General features: G+C 46.5%; 1 protein-coding gene across 1 annotated transcript in view; it reads right to left on the bottom strand.

Annotated features, from left to right (window-relative positions):
* Nucleotides 1-14,009, bottom strand: part of LOC126474207 (facilitated trehalose transporter Tret1-like) — a 200,551-nt gene that overhangs the window by 13,220 nt on the left and 173,322 nt on the right. The window contains exon 5 of the mRNA XM_050101671.1: nucleotides 1,782-1,890. Within this exon, the coding sequence (XP_049957628.1) occupies nucleotides 1,782-1,890 (109 nt within the window). The remainder of the gene's footprint in view (nucleotides 1-1,781; nucleotides 1,891-14,009) is intronic.

Raw genomic sequence — 14,009 nt, 5'->3', positions numbered from 1 at the left:
AGGCCATCGACAAGTGTCAGCGTACGATTCATTCAACGAAACATCATCGGCATGGGCATTCGGAGCCTAAGGCCCACTCGTGTACACCGACATTGGACAGTTGATGACGAAACATGTTGCCTGGTCAGACGAGTCTCGTTTCAAATTGTATCGAGCGATTGGACGTGTATGGGTATGGGCATGCATCCATGGGCCCTGCATGTCAGTAGAGGACTGTCCAAACTGGTGGAGTTTCAGTAATGGTGTGGGGCGCCACACAGCCGCTGCTAACCATGTAGCCGCCTCCTGCGTGTAGTGGACTCCCGACCAATTCAAATTCAGACTGTGTATTCTTTTGCGGCTGTCTGCTTAGAATAGTATTTTAACCGGGGTAGTTTTTGAGCAGACATAACCTTGGTCAAGTTTGTTTTTATACAGTGCCCCATTTAGGTCCAAAAATTGCGTGTCATCTTGCTGAATTAGATGCTTTTATAGCCACAAGTGTTTTGTAACAGTTTAGATGTGGAAATAGCATGAGCCACTTAATTTGAGAGTAAATGGTCATGTTTTAGGTATAAATTTTGTCACACACGCACGCACGCACTCACTCACACACACACACATCAACCCATACACACACACACACACACACACACACACACACACACACACACACACACACACACGCACACACTTTTGTGTTGGAGGGGGGGGGGGGAGGAACAACATTGTGACACTTTACATAAACGTCGTATTTTTGTGTTGCTCAAGTATTTTTGTGGGGATTTTAGACACTAAATTAATATTATGACACTTGTTAACTATCGTATCTTTTGTAAAACAATTTAGATGTGGAGATATTTAATTTGAGGGTCCACTGTGCCTTACACCATGTAAGTATGGTACAGAGGTGAAACTGTGAACGTTCACAAGCACTTCTTGACCTGTAAGAGTGTGTGCGTGCGTGTGTGTGTGTGTGTGTGTGTGTGTGTGTGTGTGTGTGTGTATTGCTGACATCTAGGTTTACATATTTGAGATACGAAAATACCGCAAGTCACACCTTTTATACAATTTTTTGTTAAATAATACGGATAGTTAACATGGCACGAAATTCTATTCGCTCAGATACTTTTGAAAATGATACAAAACATTCTGATCGTTGATCTACTTTCAAAATTGTGGAAATTTTATATCTTTCGCATATTTTTGAACATGGCACCACAATGGCTAGAAGCAGAGTAGCTGCTTCTGCTATCTTGATTTTTTATTTTTTTATTTCTTTTAATTTCCCAATAGCTCAACATGGCTAGAACAGCCGTCTTGCATTTCTGAATTTCGCTGATTAGCTGCGAATGCTTGAAGTACGGACTGGAGTCACCATACCCAAATTCCCATTCTCATGGTTTGAGTACAGCAAGCTGCCTTCTGCATGAGTGGACTAGCTGGTAGCTCTTCAAGCCTCTAACACAGTGTCTGTTTACTATAGTATTTGGTAAATAAATGCCATGAGAAGTTAATGTAATCAGGCAGTTACAATTCCCTTAAAGAATGAAAAGAAAAAGAGAAATTTCATTGATAATCAGTTCTGGACGATCAATTTAATTTAGTGTTATCGAGAACTGGTTTTTGATGCATCCCACAATTAAATCATCATGAGGTTAAATTTTTATTCACAGCATGTTATGTACTGCAGTTTATGTTTCAGATGTTTCATTTGACACACCTTGTCTGCGCACAATAGATCTGAACGCTTTTTCGGTTAGAAAAAAATCTTAAATTGTGGTCCGAGTTCAACAACAAACCTGAAGTGTAGGTGATGATGCAGAAGACGAGAGCAGTGAGTGGCAGCCAGCCGATGTCTTCGACGTTTCTTCCCGTGTCATTCAGGTAGAAATACACAGCCAGAACAGTCTGAAACATAAAGATGCATTAAAATACGAGTAGTTAGTTACTTTAGTGTTACGCATCATAGGGGTTAGTGGAGTGTGCGTATCTAACAGTTCAAAAAAATGGCTCTGAGCACTGTGGGACTCAACTGCTGAGGTCATTAGTCCCCTAGAACTTAGAACTAGTTAAACCTAACTAACCTAAGGACATCACAAACATCCATGCCCGAGGCAGGATTCGAACCTGCGACCGTAACGGTCTTGCGGTTCCAGACTGCAGCGCCTTTAACCGCACGGCCACTTCGGCCGGCTATCTAACAGTATCCGTATAGTTCGACGCAAATGTCACACATGCATACAGCGAACTGAACAGATACTATCAACTACAGACACTGCACTAACTGTATTTCGCGCAAAAGCAAGACGGACTTATGAGAAGAATATTCTTTCTCCGTAAGCAGGAATCACATGAACTGTGTGCAAGCGCTATGGGACATAGATACTATGAGATATGGAAGTTTTTGTCTGCCCGTGAGGTGTGCAGAGATAGCCGAAGTGGTTAGGGTGGCCACAAGCGATAAGTGGGAAGCCCGGATTCGAATCCTGGTCTGGAACAAATTTTCATGTGTCCATAATAAACCTTATGGGTGAAGTAATATCGCATTCGATTTGCAATTTTCAAATAGATAGAGCTGCATGCATGTCTGAAGGTATACACATTGCTGAAGATCTAGAGCTATATTAAATTAGATGCACCTCTGAAGAACGTTTGTATCGAACTATATAGACACCACCAAATACGGACACTGCACTAACTATACTTCACACCAAAGTAAGTCGAACTGAGGAGATAAACGATGTAGCTCTTTATGCATGAATCACACAAACGGTGTGCAAGTATTATGGGACGTAAATACTTTGACATAAGGAAGATTGGCTCGGTATGGGGTCAAGCACGGATAGCCGAAGTGGTTAAAGTGAGTGCCCGCAATCAGTGGGAAGTTTGGGTTCGAGTCCTAGCCCAGCGCAAATTCTCATTTCTAAGATAGCTCCGTCGTTCTTTGGTTCAATATTTTTGTGTTCCTTTCTCTTGGTTTATATTTGAGATAGCACTGTGAGTGTACCGTTTCATTCCTCCGATACTTTTACATTGAACTAATAATGAGCGAGCGAACAACAACTATTCAAACGACAGGATTCAGACAAATCCGATTTCATGTCGAAAGCTGGCGGTTGTCGGTGATTTCCATCCAGGATTGCCACCTGTGAAGAAAACAAACATAAGGGAGAAAACTGCTAAAATGTTTTAAGTTACATCAAATATGGCGTTTGTATTTGACTTCTACATAGCATTTGGAGATGGAAAAGTCGACTGGGTTCGCCCTGATTTACGGTACAATAGATTAGGCCAAGAAGTTTGAACATAATACAGGATATGGAGAGAAACAGAAAGAAACAAGGAAACGGTGCAAGGAAAGCAGAAACGTAATGAAGATACTGTGCCATACAAAGCAGTCCGAAGTGGCAATATCAGGAAAGAAGTAATTGAAGCAGTGCTGACCTGTGTCATCATCAGAATTTTAATGAGAGTGCTGTACAGATTTAAATAACACATTGACGGAAAAAATTGTCAAGACCAAGAAGAAGATGTGCGATATAAACGAAAGTTGTTGGGTGTTTCTACACCCAAAAGATGATGCCTATTTGTTTTTGAGCCAACCCCATAAAAATGGCGCTAATAGCACCACTATGGGGACGCAATCAGGTTTGTAAAACACACTGTAAGTAGGCTGTTTAGGTTTTTATGTTGGTAACGCCACGTAGCGCTCTATATGAAAATCACTGTCTGTGCTGTGTGAAGGCTGTGGTTGGTTTGCATTGTTGGAGTATATGCTATTGTAGTGTTGGGCAGTTGGCTGTTAACAGCGTGTAGCGTTGCGCAGTTGGAGGTGAGCCGGCAGCAGTGGTGGATGTGGCGAGTGAGATGGCGGAGTTTTGAGAACGGATGATCTGGACGTGTGTCCATCAGAGACAGTAAATTTGTAAGACTGGACGTCATGAACTGCTATATATATTATGACTTTGAACACTATTAAGGTAAATACATTGTTTGTTCTCTATCAAAATCTTGCTTTTGCTCACTATGCCTATCAGTAGTTAGTGCCTTCAGTAGTTTGAATCTTTTATTTAGCTGGCAGTAGTGGCGCTCGCTGTATTGCAGTAGTTCGAGTAACGAAGATTTTTGTGAGGTAAGTGATTTGTGGAAGGTATAGGTTAATGTTAGTCAGGGCCATTCTTTTGTAGGGATTATTGAAAGTCAGATTGCGTTGCGCTAAAAATATTGGCTGTCAGTTTAGTGTTGATCAGAATAAGTAAAGAGAGTAATGTCTGAGTACGTTCAGTTCTGCTCAGCTGTTTGAAAATCAAATAATGTAAAACATTTATCAGCACAGTAATTCATTAATTTTTCTAAGGGGACGTTTCAACACTCTGTAGCGGTCGTAACTTTCGTTACCTTTGAGACTGGACGTCGTTAGTTGATGTAAGTCAGGAATGTCTTTCAGGTGACAAAGACGCTATTATCAACGCCTCGCTGAGATTGAACGAGGTCATGTAATGGGGTTACGAGATGTTCTTTCTGCGATATTTCAGGAAGTCTTGGCAGAACTGCAGCCACAAAACAGACTTCTGGTAGCGGTGGTCGTGGGACTGTATGGTCGCAAGAAGACGGGCCTCTGGACGGCAGTGTGGCGTCACAGAGACGGAAAACCATCGTGTTCGGCGTATGGCTCAGGCGCATCGTACTGCATCTGCAGCAGCAATTTGATCAGGAATTGGCATCACACTGAACTGTTACAAATCGGTTATTTCAAGGAGAGCTCCAAGCCAGACCCCCTGTAATGTGCATTCCACTGACCCCAAACAATAGTCATCTGCAACTTCAGTGGTGTCAATCGGGAATTTATTGGAGGGCAAGATGAAAGCTCGATCTGCCTCGGTGCCAGTGATGGTCGTGTTTGCAAGAAGGGCAACTGGGGGCCTACAAGAAACCTTACTTAAAGGAGAGCTCCAAGCCAGACCGCCGGTATTGTGCATACCACTGACCCCAAATTATAGTCATCTGCAACTTCAGTGGTGTCTATCGGGAATTTATTGGAGGGCAAGATGAAAGGTCGATCTGCCTCGGTGCCAGTGATGGTCGTGTGTGTAAGAAGGGCAACTGGCAGCCTACAACAAACCTTACTTCAAGGAGAGCTCCAAGCCAGACCCACTGTATTGTGCATTCCACTGACCCGAAAGTTAAGTCATCTGAAAAATTAAGTGGTGTCAAACGTGAATTTATTGGAGGGCAAGATGAAAGCTTGATCTGCCTCGGTGCCAGTGATGGTTCTGTGTGTAATAAGGGCAACTGGGGGCCTACAAGAAACCTTACTTCAAGGAGAGCTCCACGCCAGACTCCTGTATTGTGCATTCCACTGACCCCAAATAATAGTCATCTGCAACTTCAGTGGTGTCAATCGCGAATTTATTGGAGGGCAAGAAGAAAGCTCGAACTGCCTCGGTGCCAGTGATGGTCGTGTGTATAAGAAGGGCAACTGGCGGCCTACAAGAAACCTTACTTCAAGGAGAGCTCCAAGCCAGACCCCCTGTATTGTGCATTCCAATGACCCAAAACTTAAGTCATCTGCAACTTCAGTGCTGTCAAACGTGAATTTATTGGAGGGCAAGATGAAAGCTTGATCTGCCTCGGTGCCAGTGATGGTCGTGTGTGTAATAAGGGCAACTGGGGGCCTACAAGAAACCTTACTTCAAGGAGAGCTCCACGCCAGACCCCTGTATTGTGCATTCCACTGACCCCAAATAATAGTCATCTGCAACTTCAGTGGTGTCAATCGCGAAATTATTGGAGGGCAAGATGAAAGCTGGAACTGCCTCGGTGCCAGTGATGGTCGTGTGTGTAAGAAGGGCAACTGGGGGCCTACAACAAACCTTACTTCAAGGAGAGCTCCAAGCCAGACCCTCTGCATTGTGCATTCCTTTGACCCCAAACTATAATCATCTGCAACTTCAGTGGAGTCAATCGGGATATTATCGAAGGGCAAGATTAAAGCTCGATCTGCCACGGTGCCAGTGATGGTCGTGTGTGTAAGATGGGCAACTGGGGGCCTACAAGAAACCTTACCTAAAGGAGAGCTCCAAGCCAGACCCAATGTATTGTGCATTACACTGACCCCAATGTATAGTCATCTGCAACTTCAGTGGTGTCAATCGGGAATTTATTGGAGGGCAAGATGAAAGATCAATCTACCTCTGTGCCAGTGATGGTCTTGTGTGTAAGAAGGGCAATTGGGGGCCTAGAAGAAACCTTACTTCAAGGAGAGCTTCAAGCCAGACACCCTGTGTTATGCAATCCACTGACCCCAAACCATAGTCATCTGCAACTTCAGTGGTGTCAATCGGGAATTTATTGGGGGGGGGGGGGGGGCAAGATGAAAGCTCGATCTGCATCGGTGCTGGTGATGGTTGTGTGTGTAAGAAGGGCAACTGGGGGCCTACAAGAAACCATACCTAAAGGAGAGCTCCAAGCCAGACCCCCTGTATTGAGCATTCCACTGACCCCAATCTATAGTCATCTGCAACTTCAGTGGTGTCAATCGGGAATTTATTGGAGGGGAAGATGGATGCTCGATCTGCCTCGGTGCCAGTGATGGTTGTGTGTGTAAGAAGGGCAACAAAGGGCCTACAACAAACCTTACTTCAAGGAGAGCTCCAAGCCAGATCCCCCGTATTCTGCATTCCACTGACCCCAAATTATAGTCATCTGCAACCTCAGTGATGTCAATCGGGAATTTATTGGAGGGCAAGATGAAAGCTCGATCTGCCTCGGTGCCAGCGATGATCGTGTGTGTAAAAAGGGCAACTGCATACCTGCAACTAACCTTACTTCAAGGAGAGCTCCAAGCCAGACCCCCTGTATTGTGCATTCCACTGACCCCAAACTATAGTCATCTGAACTTCCGTGGTGTCAATCAGGAGTTTATTGGAGGGCAAGATGAAAGGTCGATCTGCCTCGCTGCCAGTGATGTTCGTGTGTGTAAGAAGGGCAACTGCATGCCTACAACTAACCTTACTTCAAGGAGAGCTCCAAGCCAGACCCCCTGCATTGTGTGTTCCCCTGACCCCAAACTATAGTCATCTGCAACTTCAGTGGTGTCAATCGGGAATTTATTGGAGGGCAAGATGAAAGCTCGATTTGCCTCGGTGCCAGTGATGGTCGTCTGTGTAGGAAGGGCAACTGCGGGCTCACAACAAACCTTACTTCAAGGAGAGCTCCAAGCCAGACCCCCTGTATTGTGCATTAAACTGACCACAAACTATAGTCATCTGCAACTTCAGTGGTGTCAATCGGGAATTTATTGGAGTGCAAGATGAAAGCTCGATCTGCCTCAGTGGCAGTGATGGTCGTGTGTGTAAGATGCAGGCCTACAACAAACGTTACTTCTAGGAGAGCTCCAAGCCAGACCCCCTGTATTGTGTATTCCACTGACCCCAAACTATAGTCATCTGCAACTTCAGTGTTGTCAATCGGGAATGTATTGGAGGGAAAAATGAAAGCTCGATCTGCCTCACTGACAGTGATGGTCGTGTGTGCAAAAAGGGCAACTGGGGGCCTACAGTAAATCTTACTTCAAGGTGAGCTCCAAGCCAGACCCCCTGTATTGTGCATTCCACTGATCCCAAACTATAGTCATCTGAACTTCAGTGGTGTCAATCGGGAATTAATTGGAGGGGAAGATGGAAGCTCGATCTGTCTCGGTGCCAGTGATGGTCGTGTGTGTAAGAAGGGCAACTAGGGTCCTGCAAAAAACCTTACTTCAAGGAGAGGTCCAAGACAGACCCCTGTATTGTGCATTCCACTGACCCCAAAGTATAGTCATCTGCAACTTCAGTGGTGTCGATCGGGAATTTATTGGAGGGCAAGATGAAAGCTCGATCTGCCTCGGTGCCAGTGATGGGTGTGTGTATAAGATGGGCAACTGGGGGCCTATAAGAAACCTTACTTCAAAGAGAGCTCCAAGACAGACCCCCTGTATTGGCATTCCACTGACCCCAAACTATAGTCATCTACAACTTCAGTGGTGTCAATCGGGAATTTTTGGAGGGCAAAATGAAAGCTCGATCTGCCTCGGTGCCAGTGATGGTCGTGTGTGTAAGAAGGGCAACTGTGAGCCTACAACAAGCCTTACTTCAAGGAGAGCTCCAAGCCAGACCCCCTGTATTGTGCAATCCACTGACCACAAACTATAATCATCTGCAGCTTCAGTGGTGTCAATCGGGAATTTATTGGAGTGCAAGATGAAAGGTCGATCTGCCTCAGTGCCAGTGATGGTCGTGTGTGTAAGATGCGGGCCTACAACAAACCTTACTTGTAGGAGAGCTCCAAGCCAGACCACCTGTATTGTGTATTCCACTGACCCCAAACTATAGTCATCTGCAACTTCAGTGGTGTCAATCGGGAATGTATTGGAGGACAAAATAAAAGCTCGATCTGCCTCACTGACAGTGATGGTCGTGTTTGCAAGAAGGGCAACTGGGGGCCTACAACAAGCCTTCCTTCAAGGAGAGCTCCAAGACAGACAATCTGTATTGTGCATTCCACTGACCCCAAACTATAGTCATCTGTTCTTCAGTGGTGTCAGTCGGGATTTTATTGGAGGGCAAGATGAAAACTCGATCTTCCTCGGTGCCAGTGGTGGTCGTGTGTGTAAGAAGGGCAACTGCGGGCCTACAACAAACCTTACTTCAAGGAGAGCGCCAAGCCAGACCCCCTGTATTGTGCATTCCACTGACCCCAAACTATAGTCATCTGCAACTTCAGTGGTGTCGATCGGGAATTTATTGGAGGGCAAGATGAAAGCTCGATCTGCACAGTGCCAGTGATGGGTGTGTGTATAAGATGGGCAACTGGGGGCCTACAAGAAACCTTACTTCAAGGAGAGCTCCAAGCCAGATCCCCTGTATTGTGCATTAAACTGACCCCAAACTATAGTCATCTGGAACTTCAGTGGTGTCAATCGGGAATGTATTGGAGGGAAAAATAAAAGCTCGATCTGCCTCACTGACAGTGATGGTCGTGTTTGCAAGAAGGGCAACTGGGGGCCTACAACAAGCCTTCCTTCAAGGAGAGCTCCACGACAGACATTCTGTATTGTGCATTCCACTGACCCCAAACTATAGTCATCTGTTCTTCAGTGGTGTCAGTCTTGATTTTATTGGAGGGCAAGATGAAAACTCGATCTTCCTCGGTGCCAGTGATGGTCGTGTGTGTAAGATGCGGGCCTACAACAAACATTACTTGTAGGAGAGCTCCAAGCCAGACCACCTGTATTGTGTATTCCACTGACCCCAAACTATAGTCATCTGTTCTTCAGTGGTGTCAATCGGGAATTTATTGAAGGCAAGATGATAGATCGATCTGCCTCAGTGCCAGTGATGGTCTTGTGTGTAAGAAGGGCAACTAGGTGCCTACAACAAACCTCTCTTCAAGGAGAGCTACCAGCCAGACCAGCTGTATTGTGCATTCCACTGACCCAAAACTATAGTCATCTGCAACTTCAGTGGTCACAATCGGGAATTTAATGGAGGGCAAGATGTAAGCTCGATGTGCCTCACTGCCAGTGATGGTCATGTGCGTAAGAAGGGCAACTAGGGGCCTACAACAAAGCTTACTTCAAGGAGAGCTCCAAGCCAGACCCCCTGTATTGTGCATTCCACTGACCCCAAACTATAGTCATCCGAACTTCAGTGGTGTCAATCGGGAGTTTATTGGAGGGCAAGATGAAAGCTCGATCTGCCTCGGTGCCAGTGATGGTCGTGTGTGTAAGAAGGGCAACTGGGGGCCTACAATAAATCTTACTTCAATGTGAGCTCCAAGCCAGACCCCCTGTATTTAGCATTCCACTGACCCCAAACTATAGTCATCTGCAACATCAGTGGTGTCAATCGGGAATTTATTGTAGGGCATGATGAAAGCTCCATCTGCCTCGGTGCCAGTGATGGTCGTGGGTGTAAGAAGGGCAACTGGGGGCCTACAATAAATCTTACTTCAATGTGAGCTCCAAGCTAGACCCCCTGTATTGTGCATTCCACTGACCCCAAACTATAGTCATCTGCAAATTCAGTGGTGTCGATCGGGAATTTATTGGACGGCAAGATGAAAGCTCGATCTGCACGGTGCCAGTGATGGGTGTGTGTATAAGATGGGCAACTGGGGGCCTACAAGAAACCTTACTTCAAGGAGAGCTCCAAGCCAGACCCCCTGTATTGTTCATTAAACTGACCACAAACTATAGTCATCTGCAACTTCAGTGGTGTCAGTCGGGAATTTATTGGAGAGCGAGATGAAGGCTCGATCTGCCTCAGTGCCAGTGATGGTCGTGTGTGTACGATGCGGGCCTACAACAAACCTTACTTCTAAGAGAGCTCCAAGCCAGACCCCCTGTATTGTGTATTCCACTGACCCCAAACTATAGTCAGCTGCAACTTCAGTGGTGTCAGTCGGGAATGTATTGGAGGGCAAAATGAAAGCTCGATCTGCCTCACTGACAGTGATGGTCGTGTGTGCAAGGAGGGCAACTGGGGGCCTATAACTAACCTTACTTCAAGGAGAGCTCCAAGACAGACAACCCTGTATTGTGCATTCCACTGACCCCAAACTACAGTCTTCTGAACTCCAGTGGTGTCAATCGGGAGTTTATTGGAGGTTAAGATGAAAGCTCGATCTCCCTCGGTGCCAGTGATGGTCGTGTGTGTAAGAAGGGCAACTGGGGGCCTATAATAAATCTTACTTCAAGGTAAGCTCCAAGCCATACCCCCGGTATTGTGCATTCCACTGACCCGAACCTATAGTTATCTGCAACTTCAGTGGTGTCAATCGGGAATTTATTGGAGGGGAAGATAGAAGCTCGATCTGCCTCGGTGCTAGTGATAGTCGTGTGTGTAAGAAGGGCAACTAGGGGCCTACAACAAATCTTACTTCAAGGAGAGCTCCAAGCCAGACCCAAGTATTGTGCATTCCACAGACGCCAAACTATAGTCATCTACTACTTCAATGGTGTCAATCGGGAATTTTTGGAGGGCAAAATGAAACCTCGATCTGCCTCGGTGCCAGTGATGGTCGTGTGTGTAAGAAGGGCAACTGTGGGCTCACAGCAAACCTTACTTCGAGGAGAGCTCCAAGCCAGACCGCCTGCTTGTGCATTCCACTGACCACAAACTATAGTCATCTGCAAATTCAGTGGTGTCAATCGGGAATTTATTGTGGGGCCAGACGAAAGATCGATCAGACTCGGTGCCAGTGATGGTCATGCGTGTAAGAAGGGCAACTGCGGGCCTACAACAAACCTTACCCAAAGGAGAGCTCCAAGCCAGACCCCCTGTATTGTGAATTACACCCACCCCAATCTATAGTCATCTGCAACTTCAGTGGTGTCAATCGGGAATTTATTGGAGGGCAAGATGAAAGCTCAATCTACCTCTGTGCCAGTGATGGTCTTCTGTGTAAGAAGGGCAATTGGGGGCCTACAAGAAACCTTACCTCAAGGAGTGCTCCAAGCCAGGCACCCTGTGTTATGCAATCCACTGACCCCAAACCATAGTCATCTGCAACTTCAGTGTTGTCAATCGGGAATTTATTGGGGGGGCAAGATGAAAGCTCGATATGCCTCGGTGCCAGTGATGGTTGTGTGTGTAAGAAGGGCAACTGGGGGCCTACATCAAGCTTTGCTTCAAGGAGGGCTCCAAGCCAGACCCCCTGTATTGTGCATTCCACTGACCCCAAACTATAGTCATCTGCAACTTCAGTGGTGTCAATTGGGAATTTATTGGAGGGCAAACCGAAAGCTCGATCTGCCTCGGTGCCAGTGATGGTCATGTGTGTAAGAAGGGCAACTGCTGGCCTACAACAAACCTTACCTAAAGGAGAGCTCCAAGCCAGACCCCCTGTATTGTGCATTCCACTGACCCCAATCTATAGTCATCTGCAACTTCAATGGTGTCAATCGGGAATTTATTGGAGGGCAAGATGAATGCTCGATCTACCTCGGTGCCAGTGATGGTCGTGTGTGTAAGAAGGGCAATTTGGGGCGTACAAGAAACCTTACTTGAAGGAGAGCTCCAAGCCAGAAACGCTGAGTTATGCATTCCACTGACCCCAAACTATAGTCATCTGCAACATCAGTGGTGTCAATCGGGAATTTATTGGAGGGCAAGATGAAAGTTCGATATCCCTCGGTGCCAGTGATGGTCGTGTGTGTAAGAAGGGCAACTGGGGGCCTACAATAAATCTTACTTCAAGGTGAGCTCCATGCCAGACCCCCTGTATTGTGCATTCCACTGACTCCAAACTATAGTCATCTGCAACTTCAGTGGTGTCAATCGGGAATTTATTGGCGGGGAAGATGGAAGCTCGATCTGCCTCGGTGCCAGTGATGGTCGTGTGTGTAAGAAGGGCAACTAAGGGCCTACAACAAACCTTACTTCAAGGAGAGCTCCAAGCCAGACCCCCTGTATTGTGCATTCCACTGACCTCAAACTATAGTCATCTGCAACTTCAGTGGTGTCGATCGGGAAATTATTGGAGGGCAAGATGAAAGCTCGATCTGCCTCGGTGCCAGTGATGGGTGTGTGTATAAGATGGGCAACTGGGGGCCTACAAGAAACCTTACTTCAAGGGGAGCTCCAAGCCAGACCCCCTGTATTGTGCATTCCACTGACCCCAAACCATAGTCATCCACAACTTCAGTGGTGCAATCGGGAATTTTTGGGGGGCAAAATGAAAGCTCGATCTGCCTCGGTGCCAGTGATGGTCGTGTGTGTAAGAAGGGCAACTGCGGGCCTACAACAAAGCTTACGTGTAGGAGAGCTCCAAGCCAGACCACCTGTATTGTGTATTCCACTGACCCCAAACTATAGTCATCTGCAACTTCAGTGGTGTCAATCGGGAATGTATTGGAGGGCAAAATGAAAGCTCGATCTGCCTCACTGACAGTGATGGTCGTGTGTGCAAGAAGGGCAACTGGGGGCTTACAACAAACCTTACTTCAAGGAGAGCTCCAAGACAGACATTCTGTATTGTGCATTCCACTGACCCCTAACTAAGTCATCTGTACTTCAGTGGTGTCAATCGGGAGTTTATTGGAGGGCAAGATGAAAACTCGATCTGCCTCGGTGCCAGTGGTGGTCGTGTGTGTAAGAAGGGCAACTGTGGGCCTACAACAAACCTTACTTCAAGGAGAGCTCCAAGCCATACCCCCTGTATTGTGTATTCCACTGACCCCAAACAATAGTCATCTGCAACTTCAGTGGTGTCAGTCGGGAATGTATTGGAGGGCAAAATGAAAGCTCGATCTGCCTCACTGACAGTGATGGTCGTGTGTGCAAGAAGGGCAACTGGGGGCCTACAACAAACCTTACTTCAAGGAGAGCTCCAAGACAGACACCCCGTATTGTGCATTCCAGTGACCCCAAACTATAGTCTTCTGAACTTCAGTGGTGTCAATCGGGAGTTTATTGGAGGTTAAGATGAAAGCTCGATCTCCCTCGGTGCCATTGATGGTCGTGTGTGTAAGAAGGGCAACTGGGGGCCTAGAATAAATCTTACTTCAAGGTAAGCGCCAAGCCAGACCCCCTGCATTGTGCATTCCACTGACCCCAAACTATAGTTATCTGCAACTTCTGTGGTGTCAATCGGGAATTTATTGGAGGGGAAGATGGAAGCTCTATCTGCCTCGGTGCCAGTGATGGTCGTGTGTGTAAGAAGGGCAACTAGGGGCCTACAACAAACCTTACTTCAAGGAGAGCCCCAAGTCAGACCCCTTATATTGTGTGTTCCCCTGACCCCAAACTATAGTCATCTGCAACTTCAGTGGTGTCAATCGGGAGTTTATTGGATGGCAAGATGAAAACTCAATCTGGCTCGGTGCCAGTGATGGTCGTGTGTGTAAGAAGGGCAACTGCGGGCCTACAACAAACCTTACAACAAGGAGAGCTCCAAGTCAGACCGGCTGTACTGTGCATTCCACTGACCCCAATCTATAGTCATCTGCAACTTCAGTGGTGTCAATCGGGAATTTATTTAAAGGC

The sequence above is a fragment of the Schistocerca serialis genome, chromosome 4 (genome assembly GCF_023864345.2).
Source record: "Schistocerca serialis cubense isolate TAMUIC-IGC-003099 chromosome 4, iqSchSeri2.2, whole genome shotgun sequence".
NCBI classification, from domain to species: domain Eukaryota; kingdom Metazoa; phylum Arthropoda; class Insecta; order Orthoptera; family Acrididae; genus Schistocerca; species Schistocerca serialis.
The sequence above is the reverse complement of the archived record's forward strand: the minus strand, read 5'-3'. Positions and strand labels throughout refer to the sequence as shown.